Source organism: Talpa occidentalis, unplaced genomic scaffold, assembly GCF_014898055.3.
Source record: "Talpa occidentalis isolate TD23 unplaced genomic scaffold, MPIMG_talOcc4v2.1 talOcc4.3, whole genome shotgun sequence".
Lineage (NCBI taxonomy): Eukaryota > Metazoa > Chordata > Mammalia > Eulipotyphla > Talpidae > Talpa > Talpa occidentalis.
The window spans coordinates 22,932,402-22,954,414 of record NW_023603184.1 but is presented as its reverse complement, the minus strand read 5'-3'; the positions used below and the strand labels follow the sequence as shown (position 1 = coordinate 22,954,414).

General features: G+C 37.9%; 1 protein-coding gene across 2 annotated transcripts in view; it reads left to right on the top strand.

Moving 5' to 3' along the window:
- The window catches only part of NELL1 (neural EGFL like 1), a 738,699-nt gene that overhangs the window by 180,647 nt on the left and 536,039 nt on the right, over positions 1 to 22,013 (top strand). For both annotated transcript variants that reach the window (XM_054699344.1, XM_054699343.1), the window contains exons 11-12: positions 1,044 to 1,143; positions 16,536 to 16,664. In XM_054699344.1, coding sequence (XP_054555319.1) covers positions 1,044 to 1,143; positions 16,536 to 16,664 — 229 coding nt within the window. The remainder of the gene's footprint in view (positions 1 to 1,043; positions 1,144 to 16,535; positions 16,665 to 22,013) is intronic.

Below are 22,013 nucleotides of genomic sequence, written 5' to 3'. Positions count from 1 at the left end.
CTGTGGTCCCTTCTGCATAATTTCGCCCCACCTGAACAAAATGAACAGATTCTTTCCCGGCACATAATATCTGTATTAGAGGATATATTTTAGGGCTTTTTTGTACAGTATTTTGCTTCCCAGAATAAGAGATTTCTTTTCCTTCTAATTTAACATCAACTCTTCCAGCTCCAACCAGGTTGCTGTAAAGGGCATAAGTTTATCTTTTTTGATTGCTGAGTAGTACTCCATTGTGTTCACATGCCACATCTTCTTGATCCAGTCATCTGTTTGGTCAGTGTGTGGTTTCTCCCCTCAGGTGTTAGCATAGTTGTTCCACCACCAAAGCACCCAGAGTCCATCACCATATTTCCTTATGCTCCCCCTTCCCTGTTTCTACCCCTCCTTACCTCCTCTACTCCCCTCCCCTCCTGGATGCCTCATATCTGTGATCAGCTTTCAAGGTTTGTCATTGTCTCCCAAAATTAACAATGATGTAAGAACAAATTTACATTTATACAATTTTAAAAATAAATTAATTTTGAAAAAGTGGTTTCCTCCCCCCCACTTACACAAATTGTGAGCTCTTCATGGGTAAGATACCTCATTAATAGTTGTGATCCAATGAAAAATTCATAGAAGTTCACGAGAGTTCACTGCCATAATTTCCTAACCATGTGTTCAGTGGTAGTAATGTTGGTAGCTCACAATCAGCTACCTTTGGGGGACTTACATCACAAAAATCAAGTGTTGTAATCAGGACTCCCTGCCCAACATTTAATTGATAAAAATTTACCAGCACTGTTAGCATCCATCTGCTACAGAGAAGATACTCGAAAACCATTTATAGAAATTAAGACTCTTGATACAAAAAAGAAAAATTGCCTTTACTTCCAGGAGTCTTCTCAATTTAATCTGTAAATTTGTCATAATTGCTTGAATTTCTGGAAGCACTGTTAATTATTGTGGGTTGTTATCACTGCAGGCTGTTCACAATGAACATTATATACATTTGTATCATTGACTAGAAATATGAACTTTTTTTCCTTTCCTTTGACTTCCAGGGTGGAGTTTTAGTCAAAATCACAGAAGCATGCCCTACTTTGAACTGCTCAGAAAAGGATCACATTCTCCCAGAGAACCAGTGCTGCAGTGTCTGTAGAGGTAGGTGGGGATGGTGGTGGGCTGTGCTTGGGTGGGGCTGGACATGGGGTGTGTGGTGTGAGGGTTTAATGAAAAGAGTCAACATAGTTGCAAAGGCCCCTGTTACTTGGAAAATAACATTAACTCTTTCTGAGTCATACTCTCAATTATAAAATGAAGGTAATAGTTTCTACTTCAAAGAATTGCTGTGTGGATTAAGTGATATAATGCATTAGGACCTTGCATCATGCCTGGCACATATACATATAAAATAAATGTTAATTTCCATAATAATGATAGTGGTCGTGCCTGCAGTAGCAGTTTTTAAAATAACCATGTCATCATCATTACATGTTTCTCGTAAGTGGGAGAAACATTCTTTTCATCCCTTCCTATGGCACAATTCCTACATCTGTCAGAGGAAGACTTATAGTGGATCCTTTCTTACCTTATATTTATTTTCACTTCCTGTAAGGAAAAAATTATTCAAGTAAGTAATACCTCATTGCTTTAGGAAAAATTATTTGGCTTCCCTTTACCCCCAAATTTATTCTTTCTTCAAACCCCAGCTCAAAATATTACACACATGCTCTCTGAAATGTCTCACCAGGCAGACTTAGATGGACTAGGAGAACCTAAAATTTATTCAGAATCTTAAAAAAACCCAAATTCAGCTAAATCTATAGCTATTGTTTTGAAAGTGTACCCACCACAGATCTTTCTCCACATTTTCAAATGCCCAGGAGCTAAATTCTTCTTGACTTACCTTTAAGGAATGTAGACACACAGTTTAGCTTAGGCAACCTCAGATTTTACTTTGATTTTCTTATCTTTTTTTTTAAATAGAAAATATCTATTAGGGGTTGGAAAATATCTATTAGGGGCCACAGAAAAGAAATATTCTAAACATTGTAGTGTTAGAAGGTTTCTGTTGCATCTACTCAATTTCACTGTTGTATTGCAAAAGCAGGACACACACTAGGTAAACTGCATGGGTGGCTCTGTGTTCCAATAACATTTTATTTACAAAAATAGGTGGCAACTCATAATATGCTGGGTTCTCTCTTCCCCCAGTACTTTCTGATATATAAAAAGGTTGCAAAAAAAAAGTTGCATATTTTATCATGGAGTATATTCAACTTCATCTGATTTCTCTCTGGTTGGTTATGAAAGAACTGTTTATTTTGGTAACCTAGGAAACTTTAGTATGTTGATAACCAAAAATGCTTGTTAGAATGAGTGACATGCTAACCATGCCATCAGAGTACCTCCCTTGATTTATCTGCTTTCGTGGAGATAAATATATTTGCAGCTGAGATGCTCTGGAAAGATTGACTGGACTTTTCAGAGGGATGCATTCACTGGTGACTGATATGATTGTTAGATAGGTCTTATAATTTAATGCAAAATCTATCAGTTGCTATTTGTTGAGGTGACAGGTGGGACTCAGTGTATGTAAATACTTTCTGATTTATGGTTTCATTAGAACAGTCATTGATTATCTCATAGACAGTCACAAAGAATTTCATTGCTTTGACCCATTTTAAAATAGACCAGGTGCTGCTGCTTCCGCTAGCACTTCTCCAGAATGTACGCATTTCTGTACCAATGAAGACATTGACCAATGTGTTATTTTACTGAAAAGTTGACTCAGACAGGATGCCCTTTGTTGGCAACATGTGTCTCTTACCAAACCTTACTTGGCTTTGTGGGAAAGCTGGGAGACAGGAATACATCTTCACAGATTAAATCATATCGAGGGCCAATCTGAAATGAAAGATGTTTTTCTTACAGCTGCTTTCTTCTCAGCCAGGACACTACCAGGCACTGGATGCAATGTTTTGGAGATGATTACATGAGAGAGGATAGAGAGAGTTATTCATGCTCTTTGATATCTGTATTTTGATAGGAATCGAAGCATGTCTTCAGAAAAGATAAGATGGGGAAGGTCTTTGTATGGGGAGTGAGTTGAATGAAGTCATTGGGTTCATGGGTTTTTTTGGGTTTTTCTATTTATTCCCTTGTCATAATTCAGTCTGGGATATAGGATGTATTAATTGCTGACCATGGCCCCTTTCAAGATCACTGTTGCCGATGTCTCCTTTTCTGTTGCTCCACTGCAGAGAATCCGGAGCTCCAGCTCACCTGTCTGTGTGCTGTGGGTTGTTCTGCACCTCAGTCAGTTGGAAAGTGACTAGGCATAGGTGATTCCCTTTCATGCACACCCAAGATTTTTATGATAATTAATAAAGCCCCCTACGTGGAGCTCAAGTCTGTTGTCGCAAACTGTTTTCCATGGATTTTACTCCCCATCTCCTAGTTCCAATTTCTTTCCCAAGAGTGTCTCTAGAAGTAAATTAATAGTCTCTAACAATATTGTGGGCAATATTCTTCACCTTGACTTCTAGTTGTCTTTTACCTTTTCCTCTGCATTCATGCTTCCTGGGTGGAATCTTGCCAACAGGAGGTGGGAATTGGACAGTTACTATTCTGATGACTGGACAGTCTAGTGGGTCTCCTCAAAGGCACATTATTGAGTTCTCCTCCTCCTCCTGCCTCTTCCCTCTCTAAAACAGAAAGCAATGAAAGGGTGAGAAGCACCCAATTTCTATTTAAAGCAATTTTTATCTTGCATAGAAATAGAAAAGCCATGAGCTTTGTGGATTGAGGTTGTCTGGTGGGCAGCATGTAAGTGGAGAGGTGACAGCCCAATGACCTGAAATGCATATTTAAGAGACTAGCAGGGTGCTGTGATTTCAGCTGTATGCTCTGACACCCTGATGGTATTGATTACTGAAGTGGCTGTGGCTTCTTTCAATACCTGCAAGGAAGGCTCTTCAATTAGCATATTTATCATCTCTCCCTGCTCCACGCTCCACTGTGAATGTCAACTCATTCGTTATCCTATGACGGTATCTTTCCTCAGAACTCTTAAGTCAAAACGTTGCTCATGTCTGCTTGGAGAGCTGAAGTTTTCTAAGGTTTATTTTCATTACGATTCCAATGGACCCAAAAAGGAAGTTCAGAATGGGAATTTGGGAAAGCACAGAGGGGATTTTTTTGGTTTTCTGACCTTAATTGGCTGATTATGTAATATCCATATAGCTCTCCAACTTGTAAAAAAAGAAGTTACAATGATAGCATTTTGTGAACTGATTCTGGAATGTAGGAGACAAGGTATTTGAAAATGGGTTTCTACTGTGTAGACTACATGATTTCTATGTCAGTGACTTTGAATGCGATTATGTTAATACCATCTAATAGGCTCTAAATATTGCCTATATGAAATAATGCTAAAACCCATTTTGATGAGTTATAATTTGTTTTCTCAAGTTATAACTAGTTGGTGGAGTAAAAAACTTTTTTTTTTAACTGAGTCATACCCATTTACTTACATGGCTAAATAGCTTCCTTCCACTCCCATTGGCTTTCAAAGAAAGAAAAAATAGACTATAGCTTTGCGGAGATTTTCTTTTGGTGGAAATGAAGCCAAAGACCTTAGAGTCAAGAATATGAAGCTCTGACTGACTGAGGGTGTTTATTATATCAGTAGAACAATTACTAAGATTTGGGGCTTGGATACCTTGCCTTTGAAATCTTGGGTCATGCTAAATGATGTAACTAACTCCTATGCCCTGTAGAGAAAAAATGAAGGTAAACCAGTGAGGAAGTGGTTAAATCCCCAGGGCTATTAGTATGTAGTTAGACAATCCCTAAGGAAAGGACTATAGGCTTTTTAGGAAAGGCACACACAGAATCAAGATGATGGACATAGTTCAGGGAGAGGCTAGGGCCCAAGGACTTGGCCGCCTAGAAGCACCTCACAGAACAGCAATATCCACAGCTACAATTTCTCCAATGCCTAGAACACCTTTTCCCAGCAGCATAAGTTTCTTTACTCTCATCATTATCTTATGATAATTGTTGTCACAGGAGCTGGTCTTCTTGAAGTTGTGAGACCATGAGATGAAGAAGGGGTAGTGATCCCACCTAGAAAGAAGGCAGAAAATCAGGAATGTGGTCCCAACAGGAAAAGCTTGCTCAAGTATTGCCAGTGCTTTCAGTGAAAAGGGGGGACCTAATGAACTGTCTTGACCATGTGTTCTCATGATTACTCCAGGAAAACACTAATCATTTGATGCATCTCAGAATTCTCAACACATTCCTTAAGGTTTTATTCCCTCATAATTGTCTCTAATTGTGTCTTCAATGTTGCCAATGACTTTGGAGGGTTTTTCTGCATATATAAGACTTTTGGTATTGGGGAAAAAGTTCTTTCTGACATCTGTTCCCAATGTGTTTATCTGTAATTTTAATTCATCGTCACTTGCCTTGTCATCTGGTCTGGACTGAAATTAGTTGAGATTATTTGTACTATTGGAGATTTTTATGCCCTTCAATTAAAATCTCCCAAAGGGTCTTGGCATCACATGACATTCTGCTTCAGTCTTGTTCATCATTTTGGGTGAATTGGTGATTGAAATATTTGAGAGTGAGAATTTCAGGGAATTTGAGGTGAAAATTAGTCTCACAAAGAGGCACTTAATGAGAATGTAAGCTACTGTCTCAAAAGAGAGACTGCCGGTTTGCAGGTGGGATTCTGACCTATTTGCATATTGATATCTGGAATCTGATCAAAACTCCTGCAGCCATGCTGGAAAGACAGGGTTATCTTTTTCCATCCTTAAGACTGGAAGTGGCTGTCACAGGAGCTGTCTTAATGATTCCAGGCGACTACAGTCTCGGGGATTCCATGGAGTCTGTAGCCCTGAAAGTGCACAGTTAATGGTCCAGGCAGCCTTCTGAAGAGAGAAGACCAAAAGCAAGGCTAGGCAGCCTTGGACAGGAAAACCTGTAAGTGTTCATGAGCGTAGAAGAAACTAGTTACTTTCTAAGGCAGGAACTGTGAGAATCCAAAGTCTAATAGGTTTGGGATCCTCTGTCGATGAGGAACTAAAGGAATATCTCAACTCTCAGGGACCCAGGCTTCTCTATTTCTTTGCTGTGGAGCACATCAGGGAACCAGCTCTATAAGGACCTTCAGGGTTAGTTTTTCAGCTTGTCTTTATCTGCACATGGTAGGTGTTTAGTATAAATTTGTCAAATGAATGAATAGCACCTTTTCTAGGAACTAAAATTAAGGAGATTGTTGAAATAAGACATGGAACCTCATTTCATCAGATTATGTGTCTTCCTCTGTGATCATTTTCACTACTCCAATGTAAGTTAAATGGTGGTCTTTTCTTGGTATCTCATCCATGTTGTGTGATAGGTTATTTTTCTTCTGACTTTGAGTCCTCCCACAGTAAGTAATAATGGAATGTGTCCTAGAGAAAAAAAAAAACAATCAAGGTTTGTTGTTTTGAAAAGATTCCAGGCATGTCATAAATTAGAAAATGCTAATGGTTGATGGAACACTGGTCTCACTAAGTCATAGGCAGCATTCCTTGATGAAAATCTTGAGGATCAGAGAGTCATTTGGAGTGGTGAAGGGAGACTGATCTTAGAATCATATTTGGTTTGTATCTTTTTCATCCATAATGTAGTAGTTGTTTACCCATACAGAAAGTAATGAACACATCTGAGCCTTGGCTTGCTCATTTTAAAGGCACTCTTAATTATTATTTTGAAGAGTTGTAATTAATTCAACAAGTATTTATTGAGTGTCTAGAAATGTGTTGGATATCACCTTAGGCACAAAGTGAATATACTTGCATGATCATTTCCCTTGAAGATATGAGCTTCTAATGGGGAGTTAGAGATCCAGTATATAAAAAAAATAAATACATAATCAATTGTCATAGCTGCTGTGAGCAAGAATAAGATCATGTGGGAGAGAATAATGGGACTTAATTTAGAGTTGGGCGACAGGGAAGTCTTTGAGTCAATTATATTTAAAATGGATTGAAGAGAGTGGAAATTATTCTAACAGGAATGAATGATCATGTTATGAGTTGGTGAAACAAGTTGCAAAGATGCTAAATCAGGAGAGAAATTGGCTTGTTAGAGGAATTAAAAGAAACATTGTATTGAGGAATACTATATAGCCATAAGAAAGGAGAAAATACAACCATCTTCAACAAAATGGAGGGAATTTGAACAAGTTATATGCAGTAAAACAAGCCAGAATGATAAAAATAAATATTGAACATTCATATAACAGTTCAATAACATAAGACATTTCAAAAACCATTGGACATCAACAAGCATCCAGAAGGCTCCTCATCCTCCCAACCCCTTTTTCAACCCTTTTTACCTTGCACATTCCCTCCACACTATTGAAACATGCTGAAAACTGATCTGCAAGCAGACAGCATTCCACATTCCCTTTGCCTTTTTTCTGTTCCACAGGAGATAGTGGTGAGGAAAAAAAAAAAGTGCTAATTTAAAAAAAGAGAAAAGAGAGGCTGAAATGGTAGGAAGAACAAATGACAGAGATAAAAAGAAACTTGTTTGTTGTTCTAAGTCAAAGTTAAGGTTTTTGTATTTTTCTTAAGTAAGGTGGAAAAGATTTGTCAGGGAAGAGTGGCATTATCCAGTTTGTTTTAAAAGATCCTTTTGTGTGCAGAATAGGTTTGAGACTAACAAATGGAAAGCTCTGAAAGATGATAAAAGTTTGCAGCAGGGTGGGTTTTTCTTATTGCTGTGGCACAAAGGAGAGGGATTCAGGAGATAACTGGAAAAAAAAAAAGGAATAGAAATTGGAAAGGACCATTATTTAAGGAGTGAGGACAAAGAAGACTCCTACTTTTCTCACTTGGGTGGAAGAAGATGCTGCAGATTGATGTGGAGAACCTGGGGAATGTGAATTTGGGAAGATCCAGAGTTGTTTTGCATGAGTGACCCATGAGATGCCTATGATGACAACCAGATGAAATGTCAGAGGACCATTGGCAATCATTACATGTCATATGTCAAGTGGGATGTGGTAGTCATTGTTACTTCCTGTGCTCTTAGAAGGTACTGTGATCCTTTATTACTGCTTCTAGACAGTGGACATTCTCAACCACAGGCCAGAAAAGATTTGGCAGAAGCACTGGCATAGTTCAATTTCTGCTAGTAATAGATTGGCAGAACCTGAAGTGGGGGCTAAATGGACCTATTTCAAAAAGTGTACAGGCTAGAAAAGGGTTGCAATCCACAAGTATCAATGAATAATCATTAGTAGTCATTTCTGCATCCAAGTATTTAAATCATAGAAGAATTTTTTCCTTAGTGTTCTTACCAAGAACTTGAACATCAGGTCTTGAACCTGCCAGTTGCTGGGTTTGTTATCTCAAAAAGCGTACTTGAAGTCTGTCATGTTTTCCTCAACTGTTCATCTTTAGGGTAGTCTTGAGGGTTTCATGTGTAACATGCTTGGCTCTGTGCCTGGAATGTTACAAGAACTCAAACAGAATCTTTTGTAATTAAGATACTCTGTGGGCCAATGTGGTTAAATGGTACCACTGTGCTCTTCTAATTATAAGGGATTGGGGTCAGAATGGGGGGATTGCAATTGTATGGGGAATATAAAAATAAAATTTATTAATTAAATAAAAAATAAAAATAAAAAGGGATGAGAAGCAAAAAATAAATAAATAAATAAATAAATAAATAAAAAGAAATAATTATAGAAACTCTAGCATCAATTATTAAAAAATAGTCAAGTAAAAGAACTCCACTTTTGACAGTGTGTTTGTGAGTTCTACAATCTGGTTATAGCTTCTAATTCTGAAAATAAAGGCAATAATTTACGATAGAGGGTGACATGCATTGGATTATGTTGATAACCAGCTAATAACTAGAGGATTTGAGAATGAGACTATAGGTAAAACTGAAGACAAATATCCAGGAAGGGAAGGATCCATATCTTAAATACTATAATACTCAGACACATCAGATAAGAAAGACAAACCCGTTAGAAGTATTCTGAAATGTGGAGAACTCGTTGAGGACTTACAACTTGGTAGCCGCTTGTTGAGGTGGGATCTTAAAAATGATGATGATTTGGCATGGGGGATGGTGATGATGACTACACAATTAGGTAAGCTTAGGAAAAATAATTTATGAAACTGTCTTTATAATAGGTGAATTTTATGCATTATACCCCAATAAAAATGTTTAAAGAAAGAAAAATGCTGACTAGCTAACCAGTCACAATGACCTTCCATTTGGTTAAGAGGGATATTAATTAGCACGTTACAGAGTTATTTATCTATTTGTTAGTTTACCCACACATATTTCTGTCTATTTTTCCACCTCAGCTATCTATTCATCTATATTACTACTCTTGTTTGGGAAGCTCTTGTTTGAGAGAAATGAATCAGACATAAATCCCTAACTTAAAGAAGTTGGAGTTACAAAAGTTAGGATTTTTTGTTAAGAATATTTAAAATTACCTGGCAGAAAAAAAATATTTGGGGAATAAGAAAAAGTCTAAGTTATAGTCTATTTGAATCTATTTGTGCAAAAAGGATATTGTATTTATCCTGTGGGCTGTAGAATTTGTAGAATTTGTTGCTCTTGGAAGGATAGTGGAAAATCACAGTTATCAAGAACTCTGGCCTCAGTCAGATCTGAAATTGAGTTCTGATTTTGTGTACTTTCTACCAGTTCACTAACTTCCCCATACTTTAGTTACCATATTTGCAAAATAGGGGTAATTCCAGTTTTATGGGATTGTTAATAGAATTAAATGTGATAATGTTTATAAAAATTTAGTTGAGAACCTTGCATATAGTATGTGTTCAGTGTATGCTAGCTACTGTTATTAAATCTGTGCCAGGTCATATGATTCTCTAAATTCATATCTTCTCCTCAAGGGTTGGAGCCATTCTTCCCACTAGGATCTGTGTCTTGCCCCTTCTCAAGTTTCTACCTATGATAAACCCAAGGTCAAATTTTGTTTCATCTAGAAGTGATTTCTCATTCTCTAAAACACTATGATGATTTGTACTGCTTAATTCTCGACATGGATTATTTTGTTTTGATGCTATCCCTGTGTTTGATTTATCTTCCCCATAGAATTTGTATTTTCTTGGTGGGCAGAGAATAGTTCTCAAACATCTAATTGGCCCTAGAAGCTTGCATGCTGTTGCAGTCCATAGAAGTGGTGCCTCAAAATATTGAGTGAATGATTATTCACGCATGTAGAAAGGCAAGCAAGTATTGAATAAATACTTCTTGAATGAAAGCCTGTAATAATGGAAAAACATGTGTTTTTGGTTCAGTGATCAAACCCAACTAAAGTGAACTTGACATTAAGGCTATGTCCTTTGTCCTTGAAATACAGTTTGCTCAACTCCTTGCATTGTGAATTGATACAGCATATGCTCCACAGAAAGAGGCATTGGGAGCTTAACAGTGTTTGAGGAGCTTTGTTCTAGGCTGTCAAAAGCCTGAGGAAGGAAAAGGGCAATTGCAGTCTCCTGGAAAGAGAGAGAAAAGGATCAGAGACAAAGAATACATGTAATAATGGGTGGACACTGAGTAAAACTTCATAATGAAAGAAAAGACAACCTAATGATTATTTAATTCTGATATGAGAAGGGATGTCCGGCCCTTCCTCTTGTAGAGAAAGTTGATACGTAAAAATTGTTTCTTTAGTAGCAGAACCATCAACTGCTTTTTGTTGGAATGGCTATTGTGAGTCGTGGAAGCAATTGTAGAAATGTTCTTGGCTGACAAGTTTCAGATGTTCAGTAAGTTAAAATCTTATTTGATTTTGGCTGGGCAATCATCAGGTAAATGGTCACTGTTGGTGAGATTGAATGTGAGCCTTTGCGAACCTATGCCTATAGATCTAATATCTGAAGAGTGGCTGGATCCTTTACTTTTTATCACTAGACTATGTTATCTGAGTATATATGATGTATCAATAGTAACAAGAACGTGAACTTGGTAGTTTACTGGACCTAAATTAGAACCCTCTTATTTGTGCATTTGAGCTTTTCTTACCTTGAAGTTGAGTATGATAGTATTTTCAGGTCACATTAAACTTGGGTTATCTTTGCCATCATCATAGTCATTGTTCTCAGAGTGGCTAATGTCTTTTGTAAGAATTGTTCTAAGTGCTTTACATGGATTATCCCATTTAACTCTTTCCATATGCATGGATAAAGTATAAAATACTAGTTTTCCATCTTAAAATATCTAGATTAATGCAAGGCATAATGTTGATACATGAATTTTATTGTTATTTAATAAGTTTGTGTTTTTTAAACCAAATAAACTCTTAATATTGTTGGTTTAAAATTGAATTTCAAGGAAAAAGAGTTCTAGAATGTCATTACTGAAAAGAATTAAAGTTGGAGTTTGTCTAGTTTAATGATTCTGTGTTTTTTAAAGCCAGAAGCTGTTGTTCACATGATCAATATGTCAAAAATATAAAAGAAGTGCTATTCCTTTTGAATTGGTTGTGGGGGACTTGAGCTTTTCCAAACAACTCATCTGCTGTTTAAAAATCTCCTTTCTCAGTACAGTACCTAGATAGTGATGTGATTTGTAGTGTCTGTTGCTGCAGACACTTCACTATAAATTAGATCTTCTAACTCTCAGACCCATTATTTTCTCTGAGGTCACAATATGGAATGTTGTGTTACAGAGAAACCCCAGGGGGGAATGAGTGGCCTGAGTCATTAGTCCTAACTCACATTCTTAAAAATTCAGGACAAGACCCAAAAGAAGACACACAGAGAGGAAAAAAGTTTATTCACAAGGTGAGTGAGGAGAGAGAAGGAGAGGATTAGTTGGCCAACAAGTCCTATCACCAACACTATCTGAGCTGGGACACCAGGATGCAAGTTGAAGAAGGAAAACAAGAGTCGGCATGCTTGTGTTCAGTTATAAGCCCAGTATGGCCATTAAACTCTGCCCGAAGTTTCCAGTGGTTCCCTGTCCAGGTAGTCAGGCCCATGGCATGCTGGGATTTGCAGTCATGGGCTCTTGAGATCTTGGGTGACATGGAGATGGGAGTGGAGTTCATTCAGAACATCATTCTCTGGCTCTATCAGTTGCACTAAAATTATTATTCACTAAAATATATTGATTTAAAGATAATAGTACATCTTTGTACACTACCACATTTGAACTGAAAACTTGTGGTAGATATAACCTATTCTTAGTTTACCCAAAAATTCTTATTATATGTGTTTTTTTGAAAATGTGGTTGAGTTGGTAGTGCAGACTAAGAAAAAAATCAAACCACAACTACTGAAAAAGGGGGCTCCATTGAGATAAATAAGCACATTTAATGCATAAATCAAGAACCTTATATGGAAGAGAAAAGTTGATATTCTTGAAAGCTTATTGTGTGAATTTATTCTGCTTTTATGGTCTAATCCTTTTGCCCTAAGGCAAAATGTAGTTTGAAGTTATCTTAGGCTGATAGTTCTCTCAGTCACCTGACAGGAATAATCACAAATCCTCTGTGAAGAAATGCAATTAAAGACTCCAAACCTCAAGTAACTTCTACAGATGAATTTGTGAGCTTATATATATTTTAGAATTTTCAGAATCACTCAAGACACAAGAAAATCATCATCATTCATGATACACAGTAGCAACAACAAACTGTAAAATCAGATGCACAAACACTGAAGAGTTTGGATTGCTAATTTAACAGATATATTTTAATGTGTTTTTTAAAAGGAAATTTGAAAAAAATGAAAGAAAAGGAGACTATCAAATTTGACCAAGGAGACTAGAAAAAAATTAAATAGAATTTTAGTATTTAAATCTGACAGCATCCTGTCTAGTTGCCTCAGGGTCTTGCACAAAATGGAGGGTTTTTATAGACCTGTGGGCCAAAGTTATTAGCAAAAGAAAAGATAATTTCAGGTGAAGCCACCTTCCTTCAGGGCAAGGCAGGTGGGTATCACCTGCAGATGACCTCCTAGTGCTGATTGGGAAGCTTCACATTGACTAGTTTAATATATACTTAAGCATAATAAATAATAATTCTGGGTGGAAACCCAGCATGAAAGACTCCATTTTTAGCCTGGTTTTTCTATTTTTTTTTATGATTTACTTATTTATGCATACAAGAATTGGGATACAGGCTAGTGGTATGTGTGTGGAGTGGTGGTGGTGAGAATATACACTGGAGACAGGGAACAGGACAGGCTGGCTGACTTAAATACACTGCTGAGGGGAGCAGTGGGCTAGAGAGGAAAGGTCTGCTGTGCCATGTGGGTAGATCTCTGGCCAGCAGGGGATCAAACTCATACTGCAGAGGCTGTGGACAGCTTCACAGTGCTGTGCCTAACTCCTTGTGTCACCATGGAAGGCCCTGGTTTTTCTATTTCTAACAAATGAAAAAAAAAAAAAAAAGAATATGGATGACAGAAATAGAATGTGACACAGCACAAGTGAGAATTACTAAACTGAGTGGTACATCTGGAAGATACACAGAATTCGGCATAGAGGAACAAGATAGAAATGTGAAGCAAGTTTAAGTAATAGGAGAACTTGAGAGGGATGACATGGATCTAATTGAAATTCCATACAGAGAAAAGAGAAAATGAAGAGAGAACACTTGAGGAGATGATAGCTGAGAATTTTTCACATAGATGAAAGATTTAATCAATCTTTAGATTCAGGAATCCCAAGAAATCCTAGGAGTAAATTACCTTGGAGTAAAATCAAAGAATACAAACCAAATCAAAACATCAGCCAACTGAACACACAGAAAGATCTTCAGAAAGCAACAGGAGAAAAGTTTGTCACTTAAAAAGGGAATGATTACCAGATTTACAATTGACTTCTCAGCAGTAATAATAGAAACCATAAAACAATGGACTACTTATTACCTTCAAGATAATTGAGAAAAAAATAAGTATATCCTCAATATAACTATTCCTCATATATGAAGGTAGTCTAAGGATAAATTAAAATTGAGCATAGTAACTAAATGTCTTCATTAAAGAAACGTCTAAAGGTAACTTAGGAAGGCAAATAATTATTCTAGAAGGGATGTCTGAGATTTAAGAAAAAAAGTTGGACAAGGGGCTTCCCCTATGGCGCAGCAGGTTGAGTGCCACACTGTGAAGCTGTCCGCAGCCTCTGCAGTGTGGGTTCGATTCCTGGCCAGCTAGGAAGAAACCCACATGGTGCAGCAGACCTCTCCTGTCTTGCCGGCTGCTCCCCTCAGCAGTGTCTTCGGTCCGTCTGCCTGTTCTTCTCCCCACTCTGTCTCTGGTGAATTCTCTCACCCTCCCACTCCTCTGACCTATACCCCAGCTCTTATATAAATAAATAAATCTTTAAAAAAAGGAAAAAAATTCTTAAAATAAAGTTGGACATTTTATTTTTTTTAATTTCTAGTATGTTTACTCTGCAAGAAACAAAGGAGTTTAGCAGAAGATAACATAACTGCAGTTATCAAAATGACACAGACATTATTATCTTTTAATCTGGTGCACAGATTCTGTTTAGCTTTTTCCAAAAACTCTATGTGGGATATTTTCTCCAAATTCTTATTTATGGAATATATGTAAAGTAAAATCCCAAACAGAATTATAGATCCTTAAATGCAAAATTTACTATTACTGTATTTACAATAACATTGCTGCACTAACCTCCTTCCCTTTCTAGTATCTACAAAATTATTCTTTTTTTAAACCATTTTTTATTTTTTATTTTTTAAGGTTAACAAATGGTTTACTTACAAGGGAAGGGGAATGAGGAAATGTACAACTCAGGGACAAAAGAGGGAGATAAATTCTTAAATGTGTCCTACCTGTTCTGCCGACCTGGAATCCCAAATGACCTGCTGAGACCAAACCTGCCCGGCCAAGAGCTGGAGCCAGGTGTGCCCAACCCCACTAACATGGCTGGTTTTTATTTACAAACAGAGAAAATGGCTGCTTAACTCACCCTTAGGTCCTCTCCACTTCCCTTTGGGGATCCTGGGATTTGTAGTTCCCGGTGTCTTGATGGAGTGGGGGTGGCATCCACAAAGGCTGTTTGGAATTAGCTTCACTTTTTGCCATCATTTCCATGGTGTTGAAGATCAAATGTATGGATGCTGGGGTACAGTCTCAGATGAAATTTTTTCTCAGGGTTCCCATTGGAAAGCACACCAGTCTCTCCAAGTATTGTCCATTGTGGAAAGCAAAAGTCCTCTATTCCTGGGAAATAGTTTATCAGTCCAAGCCAAAACAAACAAACAAACAAACAAACAAACAAACAAAAAACCAAAAAAACAACAAAAAAAGAAAACAAAAAAAACCTCCCAAAATCTGAAGGCATTAGCCAAAACAAAACAGCAAAGATATCAAATCACAGGAAAAATATTTAAATTGATTCAACTTATGCAAAAACAGGTTCTCTCAACCTTGATCTCAAATTGTTTTAACAGTGTAGCAAAAGTTTGCAAACCAAATCTACTTTTAAACCATATTACCTATTTTTGTATAAAATCACAGGGCAGAATAACTAAACAGCAATTATAGCTTCTTTGTTGGAATACTCCATAAAGGATCAGAGCAGACGCTTGACATCCAGTCCATGTAGGCTTCAAGAACAAAGTTGGTCTCACCAGACTCCACCTGGTCAATTAAATGGATAAATTGTAGGATATTAGTGCTGTAGAATATTAATGCATTGAGGAATCAATTATAGCTATAGGCATTAACATGGATGTATAGAAATAAAACACCATTAAAGGTATGTACAGTACGATATCACTCATGTGTGGTTCAAAATTGGTAAATTCCAATGATATTTTTAGGAATAAACACCTATATGTGCAAAGCTAAGAATGTGCTAGGGAGTGATTAACACAAAATTCAAGTTAGCTATCAGGGGATACTGGTAATATATACATATGTATTATGTTATTTTCTTTTTTTTTTTAAGATTTATTTATTTATACAAGCACTGGGTACAGTCAGAAGCGTGGGAGGGTGAGAGAATTCACCAGAGCCAGAGCAGGGAACAGAACAGGCAGACTGACGAAATACACTGCTGACGGGAGCAGTGGGCGTGGCAGGAGAGGTCTGTGCGCCATGTGGGACCCTCGCGGGTGGCCAGGGATCGAATCGGCACTGCAAAGGCTGCGGGCAGCTTCGCAGCCCAGCGCTCAACCACTGCGCCACCAGGGGAGGTCCTATATTGCCTTCTTTTCTATGGAACAAAATAATTATAAAATTATCAGTCATATGAAAAGGTGGTGGGAGAAGGACTGAGGATCAGCACAGATAGAAACCTTGAGGATAAACGGTTTGAGTATCAGAAAAATGCTCTCTCACATGGGATAATCAAGAGTTTCCTATTCTCACCCCTGTCCCAGCTCATTCTTACATATTGCCAAGGTGCATTTTCATGCATGGTGATAAAATAAAAAAAAATCATGCTTTTATTATTTGCATGTCTTCTCTTCTCTTCTTCCTTGATGTAAAATTATATATATATATATATATATATTCCAGGTCATAACTTTTGTGCAGAAGGACCTAAATGTGGTGAAAATTCAGAGTGCAAAAATTGGAATACAAAAGCTACTTGTGAGTGCAAGAATGGTTATATCTCCATCCAGGGAGACTCTGCCTACTGTGAAGGTAAGTCAGCTATTTTTAATGAAGTCATTTGTGAGAAATGTATTCCTGGTAGACATGATTGAATACCAAAAGCCATCAGTTGGCTCAAGTCTACAGGACCCTATAAGAAATCATATTAATTACCTAGGGTGCTCTGTTCTGGTTTATCCAGGCTGTTTAGTAGTAAAAGCAAGATCTTTGAAATTAGTTACAAGACACAGCAAAGCAACAAACAGAATAGGGCTAATAAGAAATCATATTAATTACCTAGGGTGCTCTGTTCTGGTTTATCCAGGCTGTTTAGTAGTAAAAGCAAGATCTTTGAAATTAGTTACAAGACACAGCAAAGCAACAAACAGAATAGGGCTATATCAGATCTCACTTCCTGTTGTACTTAATAGTCATCAACAAAACCATAAACATTGTAATTTCCTTTGTTCACTTGAGGAAATTGCCATCTCCAAGTTCAATTCAGTGTTATATGGTGGACCCTTTTTTTTAAAGATTTATTTATGCACAGAAGAGCTGGGGTACAGGCCAGAGATGGGGGGGGTGAGAGGATCCACCAGAGACAGAGTGGGGAACAGAACAGGCAGATTGACCAAAGCACACTGCTGAGGGGAGCAGCGGGTGAGATAGGAGAGATCTGCTGTACCATGTGGGTTGCTCCCTGGCCGGCCAGGGATCGAACTTGTGCTGCAGAGGCCACGGATTGCCTCATAGTGAGGTGCTTAACCCCTTGCGCCACCAGGGAGGCCCCCCTCTTTTTGAATGGTTCTTTGATACTAATCTAAATCCTTTCAACAACAAGATTAGCTCTGACACTACCCTAACTGTATGGTGTATTGTATAAAAAGGTAGTGTATAGTGTAACTGTATTAGAGCCTATTCATTTCTCAGGTATTCCACAAGAATTTGTAGGCTATTGCACAGTAGATCTTATTAGTTTAGTGAAACTCTCATAGGCAAAGAGAAACTCAGCAGTTTCTCTGTCCCAGTTGTACCCAATTACTCTGCTATCTTTGTGGTCAATATATTGAGCCATGGTGATCTGTCAGTCAGGAAACTCGGAATGAATGCTGCAGAATCTTGGTCACTCTCCAGTTGGTTTCATTTTCAAGTGGGTCAGGTATTCTCAAGGTAAAGACAATATTAATTGGCATGACAAAAATGTAAATTCCTTTTCATTCTGCTTTTATATTTTTGTTGACCCTTGCTTAACTTTTTGGCTTCGACTAAAGATCTGTCGAAGGAAACGTGAGTAATCACTCCTGCTCAGTACCTGGTAGGTAGCCTTCTTTTTGTTTCTTCTGGAAGACTTTCTCCATTTCTACCTTGGTTCTCATTAGTAATGCTAATTAATAGGGTTTCCCCCTCTCCTTAGCTTTATTTTGTTTACTTTGATAGATTTGAACTTGGTTAGAAAAACATGCCCCTGGAGAGCTTGAACTGCTCCTTTAGTTATAAACCTTTTCATGTACCCTTTAATATGTTAACTATTTGTCAATCTGAGGGAAGGGGAATATTCATTTCAGTACTCCAAACTGATATTAATTTTTCATATCTTACCTCATGCTATTTTCTATGTTTAGTCAGAAAACTAATTTTAACAATTAAACATGTGATTATTATCCATTCACCACGGAAAAATCATACAGATAATGATCCCCAAAATTGACTTACCTTCTACTATGAATGATTATAAAAATGGTAGCAGGGGCCTCAAAATAACCTGACTCCTGATGCCTTTTAATTAGCTGTTGGAATCCAAACACCTCCCACTCCTGGTACTCTCTCCATAGTTACTGAGGCCTGGCAGTACCTAGCAGGAAATTGTTGGTACAAATGCTATTTGGGAATCTTTGATTGTCATTCTCCTTGTTGGTACTATATTTTATTACAGATACTCAACTCCATAAGGAGCCATTTATGATATTAAACTTGCCCTTTGTGCATGATGTCTTATTTTATTGATTATGTTGAGCAATGTTAGGTCTAAATCACTGTTTTCTTGGCTTCTTCTCAACTAAGTGTATGAAGCTGGCCTGAGGCCAGTATACTTTGTGTTACCTTCTTGGATAACAGTGATGTGCTCAGACTTCAGTAGTTTCTCTGTTATCATGGAGACTTCCCACAAATTCCAGGGGATTGTTCACGGAGAGAAGAATTGCACCTGTGAAGAAATAATTAAGTATTGGAGACTATTTGGGGTATAAAAATGTAGTTGAGGGGGTAAAGCAGGGTTCAAATACTGGCATCTGCATAGAAGGTTTTGAGAACCAAGTATATTTAATATCCACTTTTATTTTTTAAAGATTATTTATGCACACAAGAGCTGGGGTACAAGCCACAGATGTGGGGTGTGGGGGTGTGAAAAGATTCTCCAGAGACAGAGTGGGGAACAGAACAGGCAGACTGACCGAAACACACTGCTGTGGGGAACAGCAGGCGAAACAGGAGAGGTCTGCTTCGCCCTGTGGGTTGTTCCCTGGCTGGCTGGGGATTGAACTTATGCTGCAGAGGCTGAGGATTTGTTCCACAGTGTGGTGCTTATCCCCTTGTGCCACCAGGGAGGCCTGAATATCCACTTTTAGAGTGCACCTCCTTCTCTTTATATTTTGCCAAATTGAGCCTTTTTGACTTTGAACTTGCTTACTTGTGGTTGCATGATTGCTGCCAATAGCCACTGCTTAGTGTGCTCGCACTAGCATCCCAAGAAAGGAAAGAAGGAAGGAGTAGGGGTTAAACATCTCTTTACATGTTTACAGAAAGTCCTTCCTGTAAGTTCCCTCTCCCCTTCATACTGAAGAAATCCCCTGTGTAACTTTTCAAACCTGGGTTACGTCTTCCCCATTCCTACACCAATGAGAACAGAAAATGGGATGATGACTGTCTCTGGTTTAGGCTAACTGTATTCATCCTCTGGAGCTGGAGTAGGGCTTGCCTTCCTTCCCTACGACCAAATAATCTTGACCTTTTGACTGAACCAAATAGGGTTCTGGAAACAGGAAGAGGGTAAGCATAATTTGGAGTGGGCAAAAATCCAGCTGTATTCATAATGGCCACATTTAGTTTATATCCACTTCCCCAGTTCTGTCTTCAGTATTACCCCATAGGGTGGTCTGATAGACGAGGTGAGAGGCCACTGAGCTCCTTCCTGAGTAGCAGAAACTCTGCTAGACTGAGTTCATTGTCTCACCATAGCCTAGAGAGAGTGGATACTTATGAACTGCCTTGGCAAGTTATTTTTTACTCTGAGTAAATTGAGGGAAAATGACCCATATTGTACAAACCACGATGAACAAGACTGGCTTACAAATTAAAACAAAATATTACACCCATTGTTCAGGCTATCTCGAAAAGCCTATTCAGGCTCTCAGTGGAAAAAGAAGCACAAAAGGCTTTCAATTTTCTTAACTTCCTAGGGTACTAGCAGAGATAGTGTATTAAGGACTCCTGCTCTGCAGAGATTGCTGTAGAAACTGGCATAGAGAAGATATTGGAACCCCTAGCCAATCAATAGAAGATAATAAGGCCCTTTGTCAGCGATGATACAATTCACAGGAGGTCATTTTATTTTGCTTCATCTGAGCCAAGCAGGAGAATTCCCCATTTGGAAAACTGCTTTAGTTGAATTTTGGTGTTTTATGAATCTGGTCCACTGAGGCCCTTTACCTTGGTGATGACATTTTCATTGCGTTGGTCTTAAACAATTTCTGATGCATTAGTTTAAATGTTAGATAGTGTTTGAGAAAAGTATAGCAATGAGGTCCTACTTGTGATCTTACTTCTTGAATATGGAGTCTACATAAAGTCTCATAAACTTCCTTTTGTAGTAATGTTACTTAAATTATGAGTGATGTGATGTCATATACATCATGCAATCCTGAGGCATGGAAAGTCTATCAGTTACCTACTATGTAAAAGTTACTACAATTAGCACTAAATAAGACTTTCCTTGTACTTTCCTTGTAGAGCTTTGTGATAAATTTGAGGAAAGTGACAACTTTGTCTAAATTAGCTCTGTTTTATAAGTGCAGACTTGAAGACTATGAGCACAAAAGTGAAGATAATATAAAATCATTTCTACTCAGGCTAGATGTCTGAGCCTTGCTGTCTCCCCACACCTCTTCCTGTACAATTTTGTAGAGTTGTTCCAAATATTTGCTAACCTCCTTGAACCAATGAAATATGAATGAATGTGACATGTATCATTTCGGAGTAGAAGCTCTAAGAGCTATTACAGTTTCCACCTCATTTTCTTTTCTCTCACACAAAACTGGCAGTGTTTCAGAGAAGAACTTTTCCTTAAGTTTGGGTCCCAGGATAAAGACGGCATGGAGCAGTAAACTCAAAGGTGATGGACATGTGTACTAGTGAGATGTAATTGTGTAAATAACTAAAATTTTGGAGGGTGCAATTATTTTTACCTTAGCGTCAAGTCCCCTGAATTAGTATATCTGCCTGAATTAGTTAATTGAAATCTTGTGGGTTTTGTAGAATACCTCTAGCTCAGTACTCACAAATGAAAGCAATTTTTGTACAGAACAAGCATTTAGTAGAAAAAGTACAAGTTGTGTGGATCATTAACATTCTGTTCTGGTTCTGCTCGTATGCAGTTATTTTTTGCAGGTCACAGTTGTAAATCTGTGCATTGTTATGGCCAAAGTCAACATGGGGAATTGGATTTATCAATTAAGACAATAACGAGACCAGTGCATTTCAAAAATTTAGCAAACTATGTGGTAGTAGCTAAACATTTAATGTATCACAACAGTTATCACCGTCATTGTCATCATTATTATTTGTGCAGCTCTTGATATTGGAAGAGTGTACACATTGAGGTCAATATTTTGAGGAAGGGGTTTCCCATATCCATATCTTCAGGAGAACTGGCAGGTGGCTGGGAAGAGTTTTTTTTCTTAATAGGAAGGGCCAGGCCGTATCAGTTCGTCCAGAAGCATGTCGCTAACAGTAGAGGACCACGTCTAATAATTTATAGTGACGAGCTCATCCCTTCCTTAGAAAAAAATAAAAACATGAGTAGAGCTGTATTCAAGGAAATATGGAACAACATGCCCTGTATTGTGTATGAATTTAATAATTTCATGTAGCAAAACTACTGACATGCCGCACACTCAGCAACCGGTTAACACAAAGTGATTCATTGCTTCTTTCCCATGACAGGAGCTGACCACACAGGGTCTGACCTTTTGAATGTTCAGAGACTGGGAAAGCAGCAGAGAGATCAGACTTCAAGTAGAAAGCAGTGTCCAGAAAATTAAGGGGAGGGTAGAAGATACTTACTGCATGCAGAGATTAGCATGAACACACCTCCATAGAAACCATACCCTGTAAATTTCTGATTAA